The sequence below is a fragment of the Pseudochaenichthys georgianus genome, chromosome 1 (genome assembly GCF_902827115.2).
Source record: "Pseudochaenichthys georgianus chromosome 1, fPseGeo1.2, whole genome shotgun sequence".
Taxonomy (NCBI): domain Eukaryota; kingdom Metazoa; phylum Chordata; class Actinopteri; order Perciformes; family Channichthyidae; genus Pseudochaenichthys; species Pseudochaenichthys georgianus.
Genome location: NC_047503.1, coordinates 4,060,688 through 4,088,600, shown reverse-complemented (window position 1 = coordinate 4,088,600; position 27,913 = coordinate 4,060,688). Strand labels below are relative to the sequence as shown.

The following is a 27,913-nucleotide window of genomic DNA, read 5'->3' as shown; positions in this document are numbered from 1 at the left end:
ATATTGAGGTTTCTCTTCATAAACAGGGAAACAACCATTATTAATTATCATTGTACTATTGTGTGTTACAAAATGCAGTTATAGTTCTATTTTTCTGTGAAAGTAGTAGACTGTAATGATACAGTTTATTGTGGAAAATATAGATTGTGGATGGTATTAAAACGAACTTTGCAGGTACTGTTTTAGAAATACACGAGGATTAAAAGAAGGGCTACCTTCTTAAACCGTAAACCTCCTATCCCAATCCATCACTTTTTGATTGGACAACAATGTCGTCAATCACCCAGAGCTCAAACCTGATTGGAGCCCGTATACATCAATTAACCGACAGCAGACGCACCGCCCGCTGATTGGCCGAGATCGCTGAGACTGAGGACAGGGGGGGAGGGCGTGGGCTGGATTTGAGAGGAATCTACAGCGTGATTCGTTAATGTATAACATCATTCTCTATCATGGCTCTCCCATTTGGTTTATTCGTACTTTATACGACGCGTAGCCTATACAGTTAATCACATTCATTACGCCGCAGAATTAAGTGTCAAGGTAGATACAATTAGCCGCGATAACACTAGAAGTCTGTCGACTTTTACTTTTAACAAATTCTCCTAATTTGACGGCGAGGGAAGAAATACAGCTGTCAGTTTTCTTGTGGTCGTTGAATTTCAAAAAATTCAAAAAAATACATTTACGGTCATGAAATGTGCATTTAAATCACATCATGGCATATGGCACAAATGTTTATTTTGAAGATTTGGACCGGAAGTGGTTTTATGTGACTATTAGCTTGACTTGATTGGCTACTGTAACGCTAGCCTGTAGGAGTATTAGCAAGGATGCTCGGTCTCTGGTATTAGTGACCCACAGACAGAGAGTGCAGCCTGGACGAAGATTGATAATACAACGCTGTCTTCCATAATTACACAATTATTCGCCTTATATATAGACTTACTTTATTTTTTAAACAACATTTTTACCACTCGGGAATCGTAGGCTGTTTATATGGAAATATGATTAGCTGTCACAGTAGTTTACGGACGTAAAGCTAGACAGTTTGTGGTAAAAACGCATTTTACATTTTATTTTTTCCGTTGCTGTTGGGAATTTAGTTCAATGCGTATGGTGCTGAGATATATCGTGCCATTCTGAAAGTGCAGGGACGGTGGACAGACGTCACTCCGGTAAGCAACCTGTTCATCTCCGAGGATTAACGGCGGAGCAGCGCTAAAATAGCTGCGTACATTAGCTAGCTTCACCTGCAAACACCAGCTATCTGCTAGCGTGTGGCTCAGAGGCTTTGGGCTGTTATGGTTTTTCTCCTGTCATTTATAAAATGGCCTACGGTATTAGCGTATAGCCTGCTTCTTATGCAGCAATATCAAACTGCTGGCACACTCAACATGTCTCTCCGTATCAACCGTTATGTTGTCCATAATACCTAGCATTAAGGCGAGGCTTCCCTTAATAACAGCTTAAAGTGTGTAACGTGACATTTACATTTCATGTTTAACGTCTAGCGGTAAGCAAATGACTTAAGTGTTCTCATTATTACTGTTAACATATTAGCATCACGTTGGCTCCTGTCTATAATGCAGGGCGGTCGCTCAGGAATGAACAGCGTTACTCCGGAGGTATTATCTTAGACACAGGCCCACCTCTAACAACCTGTCTAAGGGCCTTTATCACTATTGAACATATGGTTTTATGAGGAATTCGACATTGACAATCCATTATGAAGCTTGTACAGGTATATTACAAGTGTGCAAACACACAGCCATGGCGGTAGGAAATAGGGAGGGACCATGGGAATAACAGGCACTTCTCACTGTTAATAATTACAGTGGGTAAAACTAGCATATTAGATTATTTTACATGGACCCTACTTGTTTACAATGGCCTCGAGGATTGTTCCAGCTGCTACTTTGGATGTGTCAATAGGCAATATTGTATAACAAAAAAAAAAAATCGAGAATACTATTAATTGTGTTTGGAGCTACGTTAAAAAGTCTGAGGCCATTTGGTATCCATTTACAGAAGCACATCAGACAAACAGACGCAGCTCCATGTCTCCTGTGTCTCTGCAGGCTCCAGTGTGTGTGTTGCCTGGCTAACAGAACATCTGATTCCCCAGCCAGCTGATGCTGTAACACTGTGTGCTCTTTACACAATCAACAAGAGGGCTATTACAGTGTGGACATACACTGAAATACTGCATTTCTATTGCAATTCTGGTTACATGACTAAGACAAAGAACTGATAAGAACATTAGTCTGAGGGAAACATTGCATTTTCATAACATCCTAAACGGCAACACCTTAAAAAATGTTGAACACATCAAAAACATATCTGTCAGCCTTATTAAAGCCATATTACCTAACTATATTCTTTGTTATACATAAGGATGTTTACATCAAAGCATCTTTGAGCATTAGAAAAAGGGCTATACAAATCCAATGTATTATTATTATTATTATTATTACATATATGCTTCAAACTTTTTCGATCAGTTTTATAATCGTCTCCACGTTAGTAAAAAAGAGAGATTTGAAGACAGAATATGATTTATCATGATGTATTTAAGATTATTGCTTATTTCTATTACGCATGTGTTCTTTTTCCTCTCCTCAGTGATGGATAATGCCCATACTAAGACGGTGGAGGAGGTTTTGGGCTTCTTCACTGTCAATGAGTCTACAGGTCTGAGCTGTGAGCAGCTGAAGAAGAACAGGGAGAAATGGGGAACAAATGGTACGAATGGCAAAGGGCAATGTAATACTGCTGCAAATTAAACACAGAGCTTGGGGAAGTAAAAATAGTTGATCACTGCTCTGCTATGTCATTTAATAATTAAAGTACCGGTGGTGTTAATGACATCATTTTTCTTATTCTCCATCTTCTCCCTTTTTTCCATCTACCTTTTACTCTTTCTTTACTCACAGAATTGCCAGCTGAAGAGGGTAAGATATCTATCTATCCATCTATCCATCCATCTATCCATCCATCTATCTATCTATCTATCTATCCATCTATCCATCTATCCATCCATCTATCTATCCATCCATCTATCTATCCATCTATCCATCCATCTATCTATCTATCCATCTATCCATCTATCTATCCATCCATCTATCTATCCATCCATCTATCTATCTATCCATCTATCCATCTATCTATCCATCTATCTATCCATATATCCATCTATCCATCTATCTATCCATCCATCATCCATCCATCTATCTATCCATCTATCTATCTATCTATCTATCTATCCATCTATCTATCCATCATCCATCCATCTATCTATCATCTATCCATCCATCTATCTATCATCTATCTATCCATCTATCTATCCATCTATCTATCCATCTATCTATCCATCCATCTATCCATCTATCTATCCTCTATCTATCTATCCATCCATCCATCTATCTATCCATATATCCATCTATCCATCTATCTATCCATCCATCCATCCATCCATCTATCTATCCATCTATCTATCCATCTATCCATCTATCTATCATCTATCTATCTATCTATCTATCAATCTATCTATCCATCCATCTATCTATCATCTATCTATCCATCTATCTATCTATCTATCTATCTATCCATCTATCTATCTATCGATCCATCCATCCATCTATCTATCATCTATCCATCCATCTATCTATCATCTATCTATCCATCTATCTATCAATCTATCTATCCATCTATCCATCCATCTATCTATCCATCTGTCTATCTACCTATCCATCTATCCATCCATCCATCTATCTATCCATCTATCTATCCATCCATCTATCCATCCATCTATCCATCTATCCATCCATCTATCTATCTATCTATCTATCCATCTTTCTATCCATCCATCTATCTATCCATCTATCTATCCATCTGTCTATCCATCTATCTATCCATCCATCTATCCATCTATCCATCCATCTATCTATCTATCTATCCATCTTTCTATCTATCCATCTATCTATCCATCCATCTATCCATCCATCTATCCATCTATCTATCCATCCATCTATCCATCTATCTATCTATCCATCTATCTATCTATCCATCTATCTATCCATCTATCCATCTATCCATCTATCTATCCATCTATCTATCCATCCATCTATCCATCTATCTATCCATCTATCCATCTATCCATCCATCTATCCATCTATCTATATCTATTCATCTATCTATACATCTATCTATCTATCCATCTATCCATCTATCTATCCATCTATCCATCTATCTATCCATCTATCTATCTATCCATCTACTGTATCTATCTTTCCATCCATCTATCTATCTATCCATCTATCTATCCATCTATCTTTCCATCTATCTATCTATCTTTCTATGCAACTGTAATCCCTCCATCAACCTATTCATACTCATCCATCCATTCATTCATTCATTCATTCATTCCACCAACATCCATCCATCCATCACACCTTTCGTTTCTTCTTCTTTATTCTTCTGCTGCTCATTGTGCTCCTTGGTGTCTTCATGCAGGGAAGTCACTGTGGGAGCTGGTCCTGGAACAGTTTGAGGATCTGTTGGTTCGAATCCTGCTGCTTGCTGCGTGCATCTCCTTCGTAAGGAAAAAGAACTGTGTGCAAAACCACACTCAAACACTTATTCACAAATATATGGATTTTGAATGGACTGTGCACTTAAAACACACATAGTACGAGTGTTAATAACACAATGCCACATCAAACACAAACCTTTTCTCTGTCTTGTCTTCTGTGCCGCAGACCCTGGCGTGGTTCGAAGAAGGGGAAGGGACGATCACAGCCTTTGTTGAACCCTTTGTCATCCTCCTCATCCTCATCGCCAATGCTATTGTGGGAGTGTGGCAGGTAAACAGTGTGCAGGTTTAGTGGATTGTCAATCATGGCACCCTATTTGGCCCATTTCATTATATTCATTCATTCATATTCAATTCATTCAATGTCTATGGAAAGCTGTGGCAGCCTCTCTTAGCTCAGCGACTTAAGTTAAATGCTAGTTTAACTTTCTGTGGGGAATAATGGCAAAATAATACCCAAAGCCAATCAGTAACCAATGCTGTAACTCCTCAGACATGTATTCTTATGTTCTATATACATTCTTCCCTTGATATTTCTGTTTCCCTCCAGGGGACAGAAACGTTTAACTGTTGCAGAGGGACACATTTAGCTATTTCCTGGTATGTTATCAGCAGTAGACTGAAAAAGTGCTACATTGGTGCAGTTCATTTCCTTTATCTGTGGTGCACTATTCAGATGACAGTTTATAAAATACACAAACCTAACGCAAGTACAACAATCATGCAATGAATCCTCTTTTGAACTTGGAAATTAGTTAGCAATTTGACCACTTTCGGGTCCCTCGTCTCAATGTCAATGTTTCCTTTTACGTTTTAATGATTGGAAGCCTAAACTAAGGTCTGAGGTTAACACAAGTTAATGAGATTTTCAATTTGTGTGACAAGTGACTAAATAAGGCTACTAAACGTAATCACCATCAGTGGTTGTGATACTCAGCCATGTGAAAGGCTGTAGTTTGTTTATAGCCTAACAATAGCTGAAATCCAATGGAAACATCTCATTTATAGGTTTGCCTTTTAAAAATACATAATCACTGCACCACTCTATTCATTAAGTTTCTCAATGTTCAGCGTTGGTTTAAACTTTTCTTACCCCTTTTATTTTTTCAATATGTTTATATCAATGGGAGTAGGCAGATTATAGAAACACGTCTCTGATAGTCGTTTAGGGGCTTAGTATTCTCTGTTTCTTTTCAGAGACTCAGGCTAGACGTGGTACAACACAATGTTTTTTTTGTTTATATTTGTTCTGTTGTTTCCTGTTGACCTCGTTTGGGTTTTATCAAAAACAAGCCAGGGCAGCCACAAGTTATTTTTGACTGGTTGGATGTGCTTCTGTTGCTTGGTTTAGCTTCCGTGTGTCATTTCTCTGCTCGTGGTGTCACGTTTGGATTATAACATTTAATGCTGAAAATCAAAAGTTACTTGTTGGTGTATATTCTTTTTCTGTACTGCTTGTGGATTCTTGACCATTTCCTGCTTTTAAATCAGTACTGAAAATAAGTGTATCTCAAACTGAGAAATGCCTGTCCCAGCAAGACCTGATATACTTTAAAAGCCTCCCTGCTGTCTCCGTCTTCACATGAGGGCAACCTTGCTGGAAGGAATTTTTCCATCAACGGTCCTAGCTTCCACATTGACCATTGAAAGAACCTTTCTATGTTCCTGTGTCCGCCAGGAGCGTAATGCAGAGAATGCCATTGAGGCTCTGAAGGAGTACGAGCCAGAGATGGGCAAGGTGTACCGACAGGACAAGAAGAGCGTCCAGAGAATCAGAGCCCGAGACATCGTTCCTGGAGATATCGTGGAAGTCGCTGGTAAGTAGACTATCACTACAGGAAGGGACACTTCTCAACATCTTTTGAGTGTCAAATACTCTTTGGTTAAGTTACGTTTGTATTTTATGTAGGATTCTGTAGGCTTTCATTTAACTTACATATTTGATTTCCTCCTTCAATGATTAAAACGATTAATGTTTCATAGTAATTCCATAAACCATATCCATATGGATATTCCATCATTTTACAGTAGAAAAACAAACCATAGAAAGGTGTACAACCAGCCCTGTAGACTAATCTAACAGCTATATTCGCGTCAGCTTCAGCGTCAGACAGACGAAGACTGACAAAGACAATAGAGTCCTGCGGGAGTCACGAGGGAGGCAAATCCTACTTTGATTGAGCTAAGTATCTCTGGTGTTTTTTAGCCCCTCATGCTAAAACATGTGTATATTCTCCATTCCTGTTCATGTGTCCTCTTGCAATTATCTCTGGCCCGTGCATCTCCTAATCGTTATGACCGGCCTGCTCTCGTCTATCCCACGTGCTCCACTGAGATCCAACATATAGTTTCAGGCGGCCTGTGGAACTGCCAGTCAGCTGTTCCTAAGGCTGACTTCATCTCTGGCTACGCTTCCCTGCAGTCTCTGGATTTCCTTGCTCTCACTGAGACCTGGATTACTCCATCCAACACATCCACCCCAGCAGCTCTCTCCACAGCATACTCCTTCTCCCATACACCCAGACCCACTGGCAGAGGAGGTGGCACTGGTCTCCTGCTCTCTCCCAAATGGAGCTTTTCCCTCTTCAAGCTACCTAACTTCACTCCTTCCACCTTTGAATTCCATGCCGTCACAGTGACCCATCCTATACGATTAACCATTGTTGTTCTCTACCGTCCACCAGGCGCCTTGGGGGACTTCTTGGAGGAATTAGATAATCTCCTCTCACACATCCCTGAAACTGGCCCTCCCGCTGTACTTCTCGGAGACTTCAACCTCCAGACGGGGAAGATAGACGAACTAAAATCTCTTTTAACCAGCTTTGCTTTCTCACTGTCTCCGTCCCCACCAACTCATAAAGCTGGCAATGTCCTCGATCTCATGTTCTCAAGGAACTGCTCTACTTCTAACCTCTCTGTAAACCCACTTCACACCTCGGATCACTTCTTCATTTCATTCTCTCTACCCCTTTCCAAACATAACAAACTAATCTCTTCTAATTCTGCACCCGTCCGCCAATCCCAAAAAACTATTTTCCCTCTTCTCCTCCCTCTTAGAACCTCCCAAAGCCCCTTCCCCCTCCTCCGTTCTGTCAAGCGACTTTGTTGACTACTTTGAAAAAAAGGTTGATGTTATTCGCTCTTCTTTTTCTGACTCACCATTACTCACCACTGGGTCACCAGACCCACCGTTCACCCACACACTAATCTCCTTTTCCCCTCTCTCTCCAAGTGAGGTTCTTACCCTCATTACCTCTGCCGGTCCTACCACCTGTCCTCTGGACCCTATCCCCTCAAACCTCCTTCAGACTATCGCTCTTGATATTCTACCGTTTCTCTCCCATTTCATCAACACTTCTCTAACTTCTGGTCACTTTCCAAACACTCTCAAGGAGGCAAGAGTAAACCCTCTCCTAAAGAAACCCACTCTCAACCCGTCTGCACTTTCCCTCCTCACCTCATACCTCAAAGACCGTATCTACAGGGTAACTTGGAGAGGGTCTGAGTCCGACCCTTGTCAATTAACTACAGGGGTCCCTCAGGGCTCTGTTCTCGGTCCCCTCCTCTTCTCTCTGTACACAAACTCGCTCTGATCGGTCATTAGCCCGCATGGTTTTTCATACCACTGCTACGCTGACGACACCCAATTAATTCTGTCCTTTCCCCACTCAGAGACCCAGGTCGTCGCACGCATCTCTGCTTGTCTAGCTGACATCTCTCAGTGGATGTCTGCTCATCACCTCAAGCTCAACCTTGACAAGACTGAGCTGCTTTTTCTTCCTGGAAAAGATTGTCCCACTCTTGACCTGACAATCAACATCGGCACCTCTGTTGTTTCCCCGACCCAGACTGTAAGGAATCTGGGTGTGACCCTAGATAACAACCTGTCCTTCACTGCAAACATCGCTGCAACAACCCGCTGCTGCAGACACACGCTTTGAAACATCAGGAAGATACGTCCCCAGCTGACCCAGAAAGCGACGCAGCTTCTGGTCCAGGCTCTCGTCACCTCACGCCTAGACTACTGCAACTCCCTCCTGGCTGGTCTACCTGCATGTGCCATCCGACCTCTGCAGCTCATCCAGAATGCAGCGGCTCGTCTGGTCTTCAACCTTCCTAAATTTTCCCACACCACGCCGCTCCTCCGCTCCCTCCACTGGCTTCCGGTAACTGCTAGAATCCACTTCAAGACACTGGTACTTGCGTACCATGCTGCAAATGGATCTGGCCCTTCCTACATCCAGGACATGGTTAAACCGTACACCCCAGCACGTGCACTTCACTCTGCATCAACCAAACGGCTCGCTGCACCCTCGCTGCGAGGGGGACCCAAGTTCCCATCAGCAAAAACACGTGGGTTTGCTATCCTGGCTCCAAAATGGTGGAATGAGCTCCCATTGACATCAGGACAGCAGAAAGCAGGGTTCCAGCGGGTCTTAAAAAGTCTTAATTTTGATAATCTGAATTTAAGGCCTTAAAAAGGTTAATTGGTTAATTGCACAGCCCTAACACACACACGCACACACAAGCGACACATACACACTTTTTGTCTAACACGCTAACACAGTTCTGTACTGTTATGCTGTTATGTTCAGTCATTGTTCTTATGTTGAACATGAATAAATTTACTTTGTAAGTAATTATGGGACGTATTTCTTCTTTCATAGCAATTTTCCTTCATACTTTCTTGCCGTGAAATAGGTCTTAGATTCTATTCAAAGTGGTCTTAAAAAGTCTTAAATTTGAGTTGGTGAAACCTGCAGGAACCTGAGATAGCTTACACATCTTCCGGCGCAGACTGAAAACTCATCTCTTTCGACTCCACTTCGAGCAATACAATTACTAACCAAGCACTTATATACTAACAAAGGACTGGCTTATCCAAAGCCAGTTGAGTAGCACTTGAAATGTTTTGGCTCTATGAAACCTGATGTACTTATATGATTCTGTTTTCTTCAAGTTTGTATCTTCTTGGTCGAATGCACTTATTGTAAGTCGCTTTGGATAAAAGCGTCAGCTAAATGCGATGTAATATTCTGTTCTAGCTGTATTGATTTTCATTATCAATGTGAAAATGTTTGCATGGAACATTTCTCTCAGAACCCGTTGCTGTGTCTGAATTTGGACACATTACAGTATGTCACCCTCAATGCACTGCATACTGTGCAATCACTGGGCATTCACTGTGTGAATGTCCACCGTGTAGTGTGTCTCAAATCGCACACAGCTGCTGTGCCCTGGCTGGAAGTGTTGATCGCGACTGTTAGCTAGCTAGATAGCAACATCATCGTTCTGTATCAAATCATTACAAACTGCTCAATTAACCAAATCAAATTGACACAGGCCTCTTTCAACAACTATATCAATAAAATATATACATGTTTCACTATTTAATAAAGAAAAACGATTTCACTATTTAATAAAGAAAAACACAATACTGATATATAGTGCTGTGTTCAACAGTTTTGTAACTTTCATGAATTAGCCAAGATGGTGGTTGTCGAGTGCAGGAAGTGTCCTGCGTCTTACATCAAACGTTTTGACCTTTAGGAGTGCAACAGGGTACTCGTAGTGCACTGAGTTCTGCCATACTTCACATTGGGACACACAATTAGCATGACTAGTGAAGGTGCTATTCCAAGACACCTTCCGTAAAGCATACAGCTGATACAAAATTGACCACAATGTCCATGTTCTTACTGTAACCACATATTCTGAACGCATGTTATTCTAAGATGAGGTCCATGTGAACAAAACTTTAGGAACCCCTTTCAATATAAGGCGAGGTAATACCACACCTGCACAGCACAACATAATGAGCTACACAGACGTTAGTGCAGGGCTGCCATTGTTGGACTGTATTAGTGGCATCGTACAGGTGCAGAATATTAGAAGACATTTCAGCTTCAGTTATATATTACTTAGTCAGTAGTACAGAGCAGAGGAAATCTTAAACATGGTGACAGACTCACAATACAAATATGTATTTACACTGCTTGCAGACATGAGCTTTCATTAGTACTAGGCTTGTAAAAAATATGAAGTGCATATTTTTCAATGAGCCAACCAACAGGCAATTCCCAATATATGCATGCAGGTGTGTGTGATTGTATGTGTCAAAGACTATATATTAGGAGTTTGGTTGATCTACTCTAATTTAGTCAACATAAACTCCTACATTACAGAGTTAAATATAAAAGTGCCGGTGTAAATCATTTGCAATGTACTCAGCCAATCGCCAAAGCCCATATATTCGTCCAACACTCCAACCTTGAATAGCACTCATTTGAAGCTGTCTTAATATTTTGTTCAGCTATTGAAAATCTGTCTCTAGCTTGCAAGACAGGGAGTGACCATTGGGTTTATCAATGTTTTTTGTATTGAAACCAGTTGCATGCTGTGGCTGAAATGGATTAGAATAAATGTGCCATAACAAAAATAAAATGTCCCAAATTAGCTACTTAGGAAATGCAATTATTTTTACAAAAAACAAATTAAACTTCAATAAATAAATAACTTTTCATTGGTATTTTGATTGTATGCTGCCCCTCTGGGTCATTACTTTAATTAAATTAATTATATTTTTACTAATTATTTACATATTGCGGTGAAGTACTAAATAAATTGTTATTTATTGATGTGAAATTCTAGGACCTGACGCCCCTTTCGATTTTCATCGCCTTTCATACTTTGGATGTTGTGATTGTGAAATGTATTAAATTAGATCCCATGTGCTCTTATTAAAAAGTTGTAATATTATATGAATCTTGCAGTTAAGAGGAAAAGAACAAGTATATTTAAAAAAGCCCCTTCATGTTTTTACACACTACCAATGTGCTTGCACTGCATGCTGTTTACACAATGCGTCCTGGCTCACATCTCTGCCCTCTCCTCTGGCTGTTATCGTCATGGAAACCCAGTGAGAGGTGCACAAGGCCCTCACGGAAAATATTTGATCTCAGAAGCCTTTGTAATATGGATTCACGAATGCTCAAATGACAAGAAATTATAATTTCTTCCTTATTTCAATAGTATGTTAATGATATGTTGATATCTAATTGAATGGTATTCTGTGTAAACCTGTTTCATCCACTCGGAGTGCTTCTGGAGTGCCGAAATGTTTTCCTCGAGTGTTAGAGTGCATGTAGACGTTTAAGGTCCTTGTGACTGCCAGGGTAAATATTAAGTGCTCAGGCTTTTTTGGATGTTAAGAATGTGATATTTCACATTACAGTAGAGGAACACAGCTGGATCCACAGATCAATTGGGTTGTATGAACATTTGTATGATCACACACACCATTTTATCTTGACCCAGTAAGAAAATAATCCTCCAGATACTCACTGCTATTTAAGGCCGCTCAGAGAGAAGAAACGGGGGGTGTGTGTGTGTGTGTGTGTGTGTGTGTGTGTGTGTGTGTGTGTGTGTGTGTGTGGTGTGTGTGTGTGTGTGTGTGTGTGTGTGTGTGTGTGTGTGTGTGTGTGTGTGTGTGTGTGTGTGTGTGTGTGTGTGTGTGTGTGTGTGTGTGTGTGTTGTCCTTCTGTCTGTAGTGAAAGTATTGGACTTCAAGGGCATGGGAACTGAGTGACATTAAACAGAGCTGTGGCTGTGTTTACTGTGACTCACGGTTCGATTCTCTTACTGCTGTGTTTAGCCCAACACAATAATATAGAGCGTTAAATAGGACTTTTTGACTACGCTGCCAGTACTTGTTATTTAATTAGGGTTATCTTGAATACCTGTATTCATCATTATTATGAAAAAGATAGTCAGAGGATTTTCACTCAAGCATTGATAAAATAGTGAAAGCGCTTTTCAATGATTAAATAACAACTGTGTCTTTTTTTAGCAATCTGTCTGCATTAGGAATTAATACATTTGACTTACGAAGGTGCCTTGCCTTGAGTATCTCTGACTCACATATAAACAGTTTATGAAAGGCTGTGCTCTCCGGAGAAAGAATTCTAAACTTCCACGTGAAGCCATCCGTCACTATTGCATAAAGCAGACATCTTACCAAAATGGTAGTCAGTTCAATTTCTCCACAACCATTCATTGAACTGCACACCAACGTGTGTATTGCCAACACATAAGGAAGCCCAGTGTCGAGTCCATTAGTTCGGATGAGCCGTATCAGGAAATCAAATGAAGTTTTATTTATATAGCACATTTAAAAGCCATCTTTGGTCGAGCCAAAGTGCTGTACATGTAATAAAAACACTTTACTACAATCACAATAAAAGACAATCATTTACAACAGAAATATATTAATAAAAAAACACAGGGAAAAGTCAGGAGTCGTGCTCCGCTCTGGCTAGAAGGCCAGGGAGAAGACGTGAGTCTTTAGTGAGGATTTAAAGCCCCTAGGGTCTGGGCCGACCTCACACGGAGGGGCAGAGTGTTCCAGAGCCTGGGGCCCGCTGCTGCGAAGGCTCGGTGCCCTCGGGGTTTGAGCCTGGTCTTGGGCACTACCAGCAGCAGCTGGTCAGCAGACCTTAAGGCTCTGGCTGGGGTGTAGCGATGGAGGAGTTCGGCTACATAGGCCGGAGCCAGCCCATTTAGAGCTTTGAAAACAAATAAAAGGATTTAAAAATCAATTCTGAACCGAACTGGAAGCCAGTGCAGTGAACACATGTATCTCTTTGGAAACAGGTGAAACATTATATTTAAATCTTTGTGTCAAATATAGTCTACGTTTCCCTGTTTATATGCAAGACGCTCACATACTCGTGAGTCAACAGAACATTCCTATAAGTCCTTTGACTTATGGATACATTGGAAGATGTGTTAACCTCATTAAATAATTGACTTTAACTTTGTCAAGTGTTACCAAGCCCACAGGAAGTGAGCTGGCCACGTTTTTGAAGTGACCAAACAGTTGAACTACAACGTCTGTGTCAGTCATGTGATGTAATATGGGCCCAAAAAGAATGCCGTGTCCAGTTCTCTGTATACACCAAGCATGTTACCCGAATGACTAACGTTAAGCTGAAGGATGAAGGAAAGGCTCTTGAAATGGGAATGTCTCAGAGATTGCTCTTTCACTGTAAAACAAGCGCAACAAATATGAATCCTGGGTTGCACATGCTGTACTCACCCACATCAAGCACTCAGATTACTGCTGACAGTGAGTGTGGAAAAAACAAAAAAATTGCTATTTCTATTTTGTTTTGTACAATTAATATATGATATATAAACATTTGAGGTCACCTTGGTGTCTTGGCCTGTAGAGCTCTTTTATTATGTTATTATGTGGAGATCGTAGAGTGGGAAGGAAAGACGAGCAGTATTGCAATATTGTCCACTTTCAAGTTTTTAAAAATGATTGTATAAAGAGTAACTGTACAGTTTCTCCCGCTTGGATTTTCAAGAGGCACCCTTCTTTATCACTCATCGCCAAGCTAATATACAGGGTTGAATTAAAACCCACAATAGTCCTAATCTAAATGTAAGGACAAAATGAAATTATTATCTGTTTATTACCTTGCAGTTGGGGATAAGGTCCCGGCTGACATCCGGCTGACCTCCATCTGCTCCACGACTCTGAGGGTGGACCAGTCCATCCTGACGGGGGAGTCTGTGTCTGTTCTCAAACACACAGACCCTGTCCCAGACCCCCGAGCCGTCAACCAGGACAAGAAGAACATGCTCTTCTCTGTGAGTCCCACAACAACATACATACGCATAACAGTAAAGGGGAGATCAGTCAAAACTCAATTCAGTCAGATCTCTTAAGTTGAAAAGTCCACGGAGCCCTGTGAATAAGGCCATGCTAGTTTTTCCTTTTCCTATTTTGATCCTTACTACTAAGGTACCAGAGGATGTGCTAGGTTTCCTAGTTTCATATCGTATATGCTGCCCGCTACAGCTGGCAGTGAGAGGGTTAATCTGACCCGCCTATCTGGAGCACTCAACATTGCTTATTATATATATAACTGTCCCCTTAGAGGTCACTGTTGACCCTAGTTACCAAGTATCTTAATAGCTTGTAGCATATTTGTAATAATGAATAACCAATTGCTCCAAATAATGAATCAGAAATACATACCTTTTGAAGAGTGTAGGTTTTGATGGCACTTAACGCCGACTATCAGAAACACTTTTACAGTTTTATATTGGGTAACAGAATGAAATACTTTGGGGCACCACCCATGTTTTTATTGTAAATTGGGGTACATTTGAGTTTAGTTTGAAAGCAAAAGGTGCCAGGTGAATAACTAATTAGCTTCTTATCATTACATCATGAAGCTAAAATCAACTTATTCTTAATTCCGTTGCTCTGATATCACAGAAATCAGTGTATTCTGTAATAATGTAGATATGCAGTCATTTTTAAATGTAGCTACATGAGAATGAATCAAATCTATGAAACTGCTCAATGCTGAAAACTCTTTTGAGAAGAAGTTTCACAGTAAAGATCATGACCTTTGCCCAGGGAACCAACATTGCAGCGGGCCGTGCCATTGGGGTTGCTGTGGCAACAGGGGTGCAGACAGAGATTGGGAAAATCCGAGATGAGATGGCTGCCACTGAGCCTGAGAGGACCCCCCTGCAACAGAAACTAGACCAGTTTGGAGAACAGCTGTCTAAGGCAAGGACCCAAGGCAAGCTTTATCATTTATTGTGATACATTGTCAAGTGGAGAACATGATATATCTGTCTCTGTTCCCCTGCAGGTCATCAGTGTGATCTGTGTGGCGGTGTGGGCCATCAATGTGGGACACTTCAACGACCCGGTCCATGGAGGCAGCTGGCTGAGAGGAGCTGTGTACTATTTCAAGATCGCTGTGGCTCTGGCTGTGGCTGCCATACCAGAAGGTCAAACATTCATATCTATCAATGCAGAGACATCACTTCTTACTCGTCAGTGCAAGGACAAATAGGCCTGGTGCATCGTTCTCCTCTCACTCTAAATAACCTTACATGTGCCATTGAGTAAGGCACCTCCAACCCAACGATGAAGCCTGGCAATGCCTGACACGAAAAAGAAGGGCTGTCAACGATAACGCATTAACGCTCACTGTTTATCTGAAAAAGGAAACGTGTGAAATCAAAGGGTCTGGATCAGTCACATTACCAAGTTTGACCCCAACTTCCTCCCTTCCTTCCAGCACTGATTTGTACTCCTGTGATGCATGGCAACCAGATAACAGGATGAGTGAGGTGGTATCCCTATCTGTTCCGAACAGAACATTCACTTTTAAAATGAGATGGTTCGCTTTAGTTGAGGAGTGGGAGATCCTCTCTGTAGGAAAAGATATCGCCTGGCATCATGATAGCAGCAGAGAGAACAGGCCCTGTGTGGCGCACGTTATACAGTTATACACGTTGTCCATGCTTTAGTTAAGTGTCGGAAGATTGGTAACAAGCTAGAAAAAGGACTGTTCGCGTTCTTAAATACGTTCTTTATGTGGTTGTCTGCCAATTAGGTGAACTTTTTTTTATCTTACTGCAAAACAGAAAATAAATGTTGATACTAGTATTGTACTAGATTATTATTACGATTCACTAAATTACGTTTTTTAACCAAACGACAACACTAGAAAAAAGACAATGAAGCTGTTTAGACTCTTTTCCTCTCTTAAAGAAAGCCTTCTCATGGTCTGCTTCTGGTTCTCTCCATCAGGCCTCCCAGCCGTCATCACTACCTGCCTGGCTCTGGGCACCAGGAGGATGGCCAGGAAGAACGCCATTGTGCGCAGCCTGCCGTCAGTGGAGACGCTGGGCTGCACCTCTGTCATCTGCTCTGACAAGACAGGAACACTGACCACCAACCAGATGTCCGTGTGCAGGGTGAGAACACACACACACACACACACACACACACACACACACACACACACACGCACACGCACATCATCACATCATGGTGGCATTGATCAGTTAAACACGAGGGAGCATCTAAAGAAGGCCACAGAGTTTTAATGATTTTATTTACAAAAAGTAGTGTACTATATAAAACTAGCGACTATAATACTGCATTTTTTTTTTACATATAATTGTAACACAATACATTGTCACTAAAAGCCTTGTCTCTACATTACAATAAAAAATAATTGATTAATTAATTTGAATAAAAATTCAAGTTAGTAGCTATTAAAGGCATAAAAAAACAAATGTCTAATTCTTTCTTTAATAGAAATGTTTCTTCTGCCCGTAAAGTGTCCAAACCGGGCTTTTCTGGATAAGCGCATTTTTAAAACATAGTCATTGTCCATGCCGGTTTCAGTTGGATGATTTGTCACAGTTGCTCCGATCAGATCGTTCTCCTCCATTTTGTAGATTATTTACGACTTTTGAATCCACATAAACACATCGTCAAAATCCGGTTTACTTTGAGCGTGTGTTTTAAACAGTTTAATCCCTTTGTGAATTGTTTCCACTTGCGCCGTCCTTTAATTTCTTCACACAGCGGGAATCCAGATGAATGAATCCTGAGTGCAATAACCATCAAAGTCGCTCCAATAGCGCTCCTTGATTACGCTTTCATCGTCCTTTAAGAACACACTTCACATTCATCCAGTTTGTGACAGTAGTTGTAGCATTTTGAGACTTTTAAACTTTAATTACCACAGTTGCACCCCCCCTTGTGTGTGTGTGTGTGTGTGTGTGTGTGTGTGTGTGTGTGTGTGTGTGTGTGTGTGTGTGTGTGTGTGTGTGTGTGTGTGTGTGTGTGTGTGTGTGTGTGTGTGTGTGTGTGTGTGTGTGTGTGTGTGTGTGTGTGTGTGTGTGTGTGTGTGTGTGTGTGTGTGTGTGTGTGTGTGTGTGTGTGTGTGTGTGTGTGTGTGTGTGTGTGTGTGTGTGTGTGTGTGTGAGCTGGGGGGGAACTAAAAGGTACTGCAACACTACATCTGACAGATATCTCACAGAAAGCCCACTACAGCAGCACATGTTGGGAAACAGTATCTTAAAATCAAATGGAAAATCAGCAAAGTCAAAGCAATTGTAAATAATGAATGATTGTTGAACTGATGGAATCGGGCCTGTTAACATTGACTTCATCCTAAATCCCCTGCACTGTTTCCCACCCTCTCTGTATTCGCTGGCCACGGATGTTTGAAAGCTTTTATCTGAGAATCTCTGCTATTAGAAAAGAGATGAAACTGAGTGTCGCTATATATATTTCAGAAGTTGCCTGAGCGTAAAATGCCCTGTTGGAATGTGGACCTAACCTTCATTGTGTTCTAATAGTATGGAACTAATCAACTCCTGCATTGTTTTTCTGCATGTGTGTGCGTTTAGATGTTTGTGGTAGACAGTGTGTCAGGGGAGCGCTGCAGCCTGAACGAGTTCACAGTGACTGGATCTACTTACGCCCCTGAAGGGGAAGTGTGAGTGTCTTTAACACTTAGCCATTAACCCCTGGCAGTCTGTGAATCATTCATATGGATTACAACAGCCTTCAATCCATCTCCCCTTCCTTACCCTTACCATGCGTGTTCATCCCCTCCCTCTTTACCGCTGTGTCTGCAGGTATAAGGATGGCTCAGTTGTGAAGTGCAGTCAGTATGACGGCCTGGTGGAGCTGGCCTCCATCTGTGCTCTGTGCAATGACTCGTCCCTGGACTTCAACGAGGTGAGACATGACTGCAGAGACGACCTTAAACTGGTTATGTGTTACCACTTACAAAGTCAAAACAGCATACTAAAACCACTGTGTGTGTGTGTGTGTGTGTGTGTGTGTGTGTGTGTGTGTGTGTGTGTGTGTGTGTGTGTGTGTGTGTGTGTGTGTGTGTGTGTGTGTGTGTGTGTGTGTGTGTGTGTGTGTGTGTGTGTGTGTGTGTGTGTGTGTGTGTGTGTCAGTCTAAGGGTGTGTTTGAGAAGGTTGGGGAGGCCACGGAGACGGCGCTCATCTGTCTGGTGGAGAAGATGAACGTGTTCGACACCGAGCTGAGAGGACTCCGCCCCACAGAGAGAGCTACAGCCTGCTGCTCAGTAAGTGTGTCTGTACATGTGAAGTGATGCTGGTGAAAAGGACATATTGATCCCTCCTTCTGACTTCAGAAATATCGATGCATCTCAACGCGTTCCCTCAGAGACACGCGGCGAATGTTCTGCGTGTTGACCCGTGAACTCTAGTTTCTCACTCATTCTGCAGCAAACTTTCACTGTTTTCATTTCTCGATGTTCCAAAGTTGCAAATAATCTCCAGCACATTGTCTTTGGTAACTTCTTCCGGAAAATGGTTTGTACAATAAGCCATCCTAAATAGTCTGCAAAATTGCTTAAAAGAACACTTTATAAATGTATACATATGGTTAGTAACAGAAATATCCTAACCTCTGTCTTATCATGACTTTATAAGTTAGGTAGGATCCTTTAAATGCATTCTTTAGTCCGTGCGATACATTCTGAACTGCTAATGGATATGTGTATGTTCTGCCAGGAAAGCTCACTGTACTCTACCAAGTGTACATGTGAACGTTGTGTTGTTGTTGTTTTCAGGTCATAAAGCAGCTGATGAAGAAGGAGCTCACGCTGGAGTTCTCCAGAGACAGGAAGTCCATGTCTGTCTTCTGTTCATCCAATAAACACATCAGGTCCGCCTCTGGAGCCAAGATGTTCGTCAAGGTGTGTTTCAAGAACCCCTATAAAACGTCTCTCTTCACATCCTCTGCAGTGTCTAACCCCCCCCCCCCCCTGTCTGCAGGGCGCTCCAGAGAGCGTGCTGGAGCGCTGCAACTTTATCCGGGTCGGCGCTTCCTGTCGTGTGCCTTTGAGCGCGGCGGTCCGAGAGCAGATCCTGTCCACTGTGCGGGAGTGGGGAGCAGGCAGAGACATGCTGCGTTGCCTCGCCATGGCAACCAGGGACACGCCCCCTGACAGCAAAGGCCTCAACGTGGAGAACTCCGCTACCTTTGCTGACTACGAGGTGACGTTGTATAAATATATGGAACACTTAATGTACTGCCATGTCTGCGCCGAATGGGAATTGTAAACTGGATAGTATCTTCAAGTTACTCTATCTAAGCTAGCCCCCCCCTCTTCTCTCTCCCCAGTCGGACCTGACCTTTGTGGGCTGTGTGGGCATGTTGGACCCCCCCAGGAAAGAGGTGCTCTCTGCGGTCCGAATGTGTCGGCAGGCTGGCATCAAGGTCATCATGATCACAGGTAACACACACAACCACACACACATCTCGATGTGCTCTATATGTGCACAACAACTAGTAAACGTAACATTTTATAAACAGATACTTTATTCATCCCAAATTGGGAAATGATTTAGTCAGCAGCAGTGTCCAGCATTACACATGAGTTAAAAACATTTAGAAGATAGAATAAGGTACAAATATATAACACAATTGCAATAGAAAATACATATATCACTAGAGTATCCATATAATACACAATATTAAGAGAATGACGAGCAGGGACCTGACCAGCAGGGACCTGACCAGCAGGGACCTGACGAGCAGGGACCTGACGAGCAGGGACCTGACGAGCAGGGACCTGACCAGCAGGGACCTGACGAGCAGGGACCTGACCAGCAGGGACCTGACGAGCAGGGACCTGACCAGCAGGGACCTGACGAGCAGGGACCTGACGAGCAGGGACCTGACCAGCAGGGACCTGACGAGCAGGGACCTGACGAGCAGGGACCTGACCAGCAGGGACCTGACGAGCAGGGACCTGACGAGCAGGGACCTGACCAGCAGGGACCTGACGAGCAGGGACCTGACGAGCAGGGACCTGACCAGCAGGGACCTGACGAGCAGGGACCTGACCAGCAGGGACCTGACGAGCAGGGACCTGACCAGCAGGGACCTGACGAGCAGGGACCTGACCAGCAGGGACCTGACGAGCAGGGACCTGACCAGCAGGGACCTGACGAGCAGGGACCTGACCAGCAGGGACCTGACGAGCAGATACCTGACCAGCAGGGACCTGACGAGCAGGGACCTGACCAGCAGGGACCTGACCAGCAGGGACCTGACCAGCAGGGACCTGACGAGCAGGGACCTGACCAGCAGGGACCTGACCAGCAGGGACCTGACCAGCAGGGACCTGACGAGCAGGGACCTGACCAGCAGGGACCTGACGAGCAGGGACCTGACCAGCAGGGACCTGACCAGCAGGGACCTGACGAGCTAACAGAAAGGCCAAACATGTAAGCAGTGACCTTAGAACTGAAACAAAAGGGATCTGACGTTACTAAGGGACGCGTGGCGCAGTGGTCTGTGCGTTTGATCATCAGATCAAGGGGGCGTTGGGGAACTCCAGTTCGAAACCTGCTCCCGCCCCACTGAGTCAGGCCGTTGTGTCCTTGGGCAAGACACGTCACCCGAATGTGCTCCTGTGGGTATTGTCCACAGTAGATGACCATTACATGTATGTGTAATGTGTATTTGTAAAGCTATAAGGATTATTATTATTATTATTACTCCATATGCTGTGATTATGATGTAACTTATGAGAATACAATAAGTATGTGCAATTGACAGAATATGTATCAATGGTAATGAGAGTATTGCCCAAATGAGAAGATATGAAAGCGCGTTGACAGAATGATGACATACTTCATTCAAAATGAACCCAAACGAAGGTGAAGTTGCTTCACTAGCATCTTGTTGGAAAGCACCAGATCATCTGTTTATACAGAAAACTAAAACATCTGTATTTTGAATATGAGCCCTGGGAAGCAATGAGTATTTAGTAATTGGCAGAAAACAATGAATACATAATGTATATAATACAATTGCAGAGTACACTGCTGCTTAGTTTTTGTCCGCTTGGGGTTTCACTTCCTTTAGTTTAGCGGATGAACACGATTAGCTGATGATCCCTTTCTTTCCAGGTGACAACAAAGGCACAGCCCTGTCCATCTGTCGGAGGGTGGGCATCATCACAGAACAGGAGGAGCAGCAGGAGGGCTTGGGGATCAATGGCGGCCTCACAGGGAGGGAGTTTGACGAGCTGCCCCCCCACCTGCAGCGCCAGGCCTGCAGGACGGTGCGCTGCTTCGCCCGGGTGGAGCCGGCACACAAGAGCCGGATAGTGGAGTACCTCCAGAGCCTCAATGAAATCACTGCCATGGTAAGAGCCCAGCCTCATGGGGTTAGAGAGCGCTGCGGGACTGAGTCGTGTGACGTGTGTCTGTGTTATCGGCTTTAGAGATGTTCATGTTTCTTAACATAAAATAGGTCAGTAAATACATTACATTTGTATTGCCTGTATTTCATTGGATTAGATTAGATCTACTTTATTTATCCCAATTTGATTGACACCGCATCATGTTGTCCAAAGGCAAGGCAATGTTTAATTCACTTCCACCAGACTTGTATATGTTGTCAGTCTCCGTTTGATGCTGAAGCTGAGGCTTGGAGTAAATGCTGGTTTATAAAGACGACCGATTACTCAGTTGGCTCCAGCTGTGGGGCCACACCCTTCTAACCAGTGCGCACTGAGACCGCTGTTAAGGGCCGGAAATCAAACAAACTGGCACACTTGATACTTGAATCAGGGACATTTGAGTGGTCTTCCAGAAGTCCCACCAAAAGCTAGCACTCAACCCCCCCTGGTCTGAGGCTTCTGTGTGTCATACAAACAGCAGTCTAACAAGTGGCTGAATGATTGTCACAAAACGTCATCACACAAACGTAAGCTGCCTTTAGCTTCTCTTTGGTGAAGTGAAGACGTGACCGTGACGTAGCTCGTTAATCGCCTCATAGCATTTGACTTCTGGATTGCATTTTCACTTCAAAAATCACAACGTGTGTGTTAATATGTGTCGGTTATCCTGCTGAACAGAAGCTGTGAGTAGCGTAAATGTGTGTTTGCCAAAGATCTTATTAGCTGCAATATTCAGACAGGTGACGGTGTGAACGACGCCCCTGCTCTGAAGAAGGCGGAGATCGGCATCGCTATGGGCAGCGGCACAGCGGTGGCTAAATCCGCCTCTGAGATGATTCTGGCTGATGACAACTTCTCCACCATCGTGGCTGCAGTGGAGGAGGGCAGAGCCATTTACAATAACATGAAGCAGTTCATCAGATACCTGATATCATCCAACATAGGAGAGGTGGTTTGGTGAGTCAGAGCTGATAGAAGAGGAAGGTGTACTAACTTTGGAACTTCTTCTTATCTGTCTTTCCTCTCTCCTCAGTATTTTCCTGACCGCAGCACTGGGCATGCCTGAAGCGCTGATCCCAGTCCAGCTGCTATGGGTCAACCTCGTCACTGACGGTTTCCCAGCAACGGCTCTGGGCTTCAACCCTCCAGACCTGGACATCATGTCCCGTCCCCCCAGAACCTCCAAAGAGCCTCTGATCTCCAGCTGGTTGTTCTGTCGCTACCTCATCATCGGATGTGAGTCATGAGCCGAGGACAGAAAACAAGATCCTCAGTTTCTCCTACATACAAAAGAATGTCCTGTTACCCCCCCCCTCTGTGCAGGTTATGTGGGAGCTGCTACTGTGGGGGCTGCCGCCTGGTGGTTCATGGCAGCCCACGACGGACCAAAAGTGTCCTTCTATCAACTGGTAAACACGCCACTATATCCCCATCACTCATTTTCTGTCATGCTTCTGTAGTTGAATTGATTTCCTGGAGAGCTAACGCAAAAGGGTGAACAATTGAAATCTTAAAGTGTGATCATTAACATGGTATTCAAATGTTATCATGTTTCCTAAAATAGTAGTTAGAAAATCACTGCATCACATTAGACAGACAAAATGATTATATGTGACCTTCAAAACTTTTGGGCAATTTATTGATAAACTGTAGGATATATAATACAATAGTTATAAACAATTGAAAAATATTGGTACATGGTCAAATGTGTTGCAAATAAAAAAAAGGCTGTGGCAACAAATAACTGTTTCCTCATCAGTCCCACTACCTGCAGTGCAGTGAAGGCCACGCTGAGTTTGCTGGTGTGCAGTGTTCAGTCTTTGAGTCTCCTTATCCCATGACGATGGCTCTGTCTGTCCTGGTTACCATAGAGATGTGCAACGCCTTGAACAGGTAAAATAAAACAAATACATCTGCACACACAAGCACATTTCCTACAGTGTTGTTCTGTTTAAATATTAGGTTCAACTTAAAGGTCACCTATTATGCAAAATGCACTTTTTTTGATACATAATTAAACATGTGTCCCCGGTGTGTAAGGACACTCACAAAGTGTCTGAAAATACAAGCCTCTCTCTTGTCCTCCTTCCCCACACCTCTAAAAACGGGGGTACAACGGAGCTGATCCAGATTTGCTGCGGTCATGGAGACATTACTAAACTGTGGGCTGGCTTTACATTGAACTCCTGGCAACGCCCCGCCCCAACCCATCGTCCCCATATGCAGTCGCTGAACCCCCCCCTCAGCTGTGTGTCTGTGTATTCAGCAGGATGTCTACGAGAGGGACTTAGAGTGAAGTAGTTATATATATAATACATATAATGGCACTGTTATAGCGCTAAACACTGAATAAAGAACATGTCAAGCTCTGTGCTGTATCAGAAACAATGCACAACGTGTTTTGGAAGTAATATGGTCTGTGTTTACATTAGCAAGCATCGCTAACACTCAGAGCTAACGCTGTACTGGAGAGAGTATGTGTAAAGAAGCAGGATATAAAAGGTTCTGTCCTTGTGGGAAACCCGCGAGAGAGAAAGCGTTTGAGCTCCATACTGTTTCAGAAATAATGCTGGATGTGGTTTGGAACATAATATGGCGTTTAATCACGGCAGCGTTCAGCTGAGTTTCTGCTGGTCGCCAGCCTTCTCTCCACAGAGCTCACTGCTTGCATGCGGACGCTCCAAAGGGGCGTGGCCAGAAGCAGCTCCAAAGGGGCGTGGCCAGAAGCAGCTCGGTTACATTGAGACTAAGAAACAGCACTTTAGTAACAGGGCTGAAATAGAGGGGTACGAGGCATGCTACAATGGGTGATCTGTTTGGTGTTTTGTATCGATATGACCCGATAATATATTGTTCATATATAGCATAATAGGTGAGCTTTAATATTATTGCCTTTAACTAACCTAATACAGTTATGTGATATTTGTTGACATAATCAATTAAGCCAATGTTTCAGTTGTTTCAGTTTGTGTCACTGTGATGAGTTCCATGTGACTGTAATGGTTTCTTAAGGCTGTAGATCCAGGAAAGAGACGTTCTAAACTCTGTGGTGCTGTCCAGTCTTTCAGAGAACCAGTCCCTGCTGAAAATGCCTCCCTGGTCAAACCCCTGGCTGGTGGGAGCAATCTGTCTGTCCATGGCTCTACACTTCCTCATTCTATATGTAGACCCACTGCCGGTGAGCATGCACTCATCAATATATTTTACACTACACTTATTATCCACCCTTGACTTAAACTTCCTCCCACCCCTCTGTCTGTGGCTTCAGATGATCTTCCAGATACGCCCTCTGTCCTGGCCTCAGTGGGTGGTGGTGTTGAAGATGTCTCTTCCTGTCATCTTGATGGATGAAGCTCTAAAGCTCCTGGCCCGCAACTACATTGAGCCAGGAAGCCAGGTGCAGGTGAGAAGATCATGAGAGCTTCTGTTAATGCTATAGAGTGGTGCAGGAATGAGTCCTAAACCCAAAAATCCTGTTTTTTATTCATGTACTACTTCCGTGCTCCCTCGTCTTGAAGCAATTGGTTGTTTTTTTGTTTTTTTTAATGAAATGCCCGAATCAAGGTCTGCGGTTGATTTAAGATATCAATATTTCCACCTTTAGTTGTTTATAGCTACCGTTAGTTTTTATCTTCCAGATATTGCATTATTAGGGGTGTTGAAATTAATAGTTTCTACGATGTGATGCGGACGTGGAGGATTCTGCATCGATGCAGTGACAGAACATAATCGATTATAGCGTAGTAACGTTGCTTCCTGATTTTACGCCCGCGGCTTTACGGAAACGTTTTTTTTCTGTCACTGTAATATCAAATCGGTCGGTGCCGCAGAGATCAGCGAACAGACGTGACAGCGGCACCAAACACGGAGCAGTCTGCTTTCTCCACCAACGCCAGAACACGAGTCCAGAACCAGCAGCAGAAGGACCCGCTCTGAATCACTCCGTGTCGCTGCGGCTCAGAGACACAGGGAGGGATTTATGTTTTAAAGAAATACTCGCGTTACAATCATCTCAGGTTTTTGGTGGATTTAGTTAAGTCTTGGAGAGTATGAATGCCCTCTTGCTATTTTCAGACGATATACTTCTGTAAAGTTTGTGAAGGCAGGAGGAAAAAAGCTTCTGCGATCTCTGTTCCTCCAAGCCCCCCCCTCGCTGAAAAGAATGAGTGACAGGCTGATAGTGACCTGATAGAAACTTTAGTATTCACTGAATCACTGATTGAGAAATGATGAAGCTAACTTAGTCTCATACATTCATGGCATTTATATAACAGTACGACAGAGAATGTAAGTGTGCACCCACATGCACTATTTCAGTTTGATATGCTGTTGTAAATCCTCCTGTTGTCTGCTGTGTTCAGACTCAGGTCCTGTGTGTGAGGCCTCATCCAGGACCTTCAGTGTCCTTTCTTAACAGAAGGCCGTGGCTCGAAGCTGCAGCTCGACTGCAGGAGCATTAGCTTTTTGTTTTTGAGGAGCTAGAGCTATACAATTGATTTATTTTGGTTTATAAATGAATGTCAAAATATTTATTGATTTCTGAAGCACTTTCTAAATAATAAAAAGAGAGTTCATATGTATTTACTGCATGTATGCATTGATGAAAAAGAAGCCATGTGCAGTAATATAGAAAATAGAGGATGCAACGCGCTGGTATGCATCGTGGTGCATGGGGGTGCATCGAGTCGGTGACAGGATAATGGAATGGAATCGTGAGGCCCGTGAAGATGCTCAGCCTTATTGCATATACACTTAAAAATTCATAAAATGCGGAGATTTTCCTGCTGAACAAAATGTGTTGGCTTCATTATCCAATTGAAAAACCCTTAGCAAGAACCTGTGATGCTAACTTCTGTGTTGGCCTACACAAATACATCATCCCTGCACCACTCTATTCGGTCTGTGTTACCCTCTGTTTTACCCTTCTCTCAAACAGACCGTGGAAGAGGAAGAGGAGCAGCGGAGGACGGGGGTGAGCCCGGGCTTGATGGCGAGGATGCGGCAGTCACTGAACGGCGTGTCCTGGTCGTTTGTCCTGATCTCAGCTCCGCTACTGATCTGGATCTTCAGCCTGGACTCTGACATCACCAACATCTTCTGGGAGTGATGGGAGGAAGAGAGGATGGCTGGACTGTGGGGGGAAGAAGAAAGAACATCTGAAAGACTGTTGGAATAGCATGCAGAAGGGCTGAGTGTGTGAAGGATAAAGAGTCAAATATTTGGCCAACAGACAATGGGAAAACAACAGGTAACGGATAGCATCTCTTCCTTTACCCTCAACTGTGCCGTGTGTAGCATTTCAATCATTAATGTATGTCAACCACACCCAGAGTGAAATATGATGGCTCTAAAGCTGGACACTAATGATAGCGTAGCATGCTCACCTGCTAACCTGCTAACCTCTGCATTCTAAGAAGGTTAATGATAAACATTAGCATGTTAGCATGCTATAATCTGTTTCTGTGTTGTAAAGTTTTAAGACAGCCAGCGTAGATCATTATGGCTCCCAGCTTATCACGTTGATTCTTTCACTCAGGTTGCACCGGCTGGCCTAAAACCTAGTCTGTCACGGTCTGTGACGGCTAGCTAGCTAGCTAGCGTACAACTAGTCATTTACCAAATGTAGAATTCCAATCAAACTAAAGAAATGTCTAAATGAATAAAGTAATGTGTAAATCTATTGATAAGAACATCTGTCCCGTCAGATCAAGTCTAAGAGGAGTTATTAGTTAGTCGTATTATCGTGTTTTACAGTAGGCCAACCGTTCACCATATTTTTTGTGAGATTATTGAGATATGTTGTGTTTTTGTAAAATATAATTTGTTGTATTTTCAGTTACGCAGTAACTGCTTTGTTTGGTGCAACCCGATGTATTTAATGATCCACTTCTGTTAACAAACATCAAAGTGTGGAAGTGGTGAAAGTTATCACTACTTCAATTTAAAAAGGCAACGATAGGAAAATCAGAACAATGTGTGCAGCAGGAATATGTTTGTGTGTCATTCTAACAGCTTGTTGATGCTGTTTCCGTGGTTACATGCTACACAGAGCACCTTTTTGGATCAGATGTCTGGTTAGTGGATCCGACAGAACACACACACACACACACACCAGCTTTACCTCTACATTGTACTTCACCAGTAATAATCCGTGGTCAGTAACAAGGAATAAGGCCAGCTCTACTATCAAACTCCTCAACAACAGTCTTAAAGTATTATTGTTCCACCTTCCGTGTAGATACTGTACAT

General features: G+C 43.0%; 1 protein-coding gene across 1 annotated transcript; it reads left to right on the top strand.

The window, feature by feature from the left end:
• The first annotated feature begins 772 nt into the window (after nt 1-772).
• On the top strand, nt 773-27,913 carry LOC117455616 (sarcoplasmic/endoplasmic reticulum calcium ATPase 2). The gene is made up of 24 exons (XM_034095187.2): nt 773-1,178; nt 2,626-2,745; nt 2,937-2,954; nt 4,516-4,598; nt 4,761-4,865; nt 6,273-6,411; nt 14,085-14,251; nt 15,030-15,185; nt 15,271-15,412; nt 16,221-16,387; nt 17,837-17,925; nt 18,068-18,170; nt 18,398-18,529; nt 19,040-19,165; nt 19,245-19,466; nt 19,594-19,705; nt 21,390-21,628; nt 22,401-22,621; nt 22,698-22,900; nt 22,988-23,073; nt 23,424-23,557; nt 24,725-24,842; nt 24,933-25,067; nt 26,601-27,913. The coding sequence occupies exons 2-24, from the start codon at nt 2,628-2,630 to the stop codon at nt 26,769-26,771; spliced, it is 3,186 nt and encodes a 1,061-aa protein (XP_033951078.1). The 5' UTR covers nt 773-1,178; nt 2,626-2,627; the 3' UTR covers nt 26,772-27,913.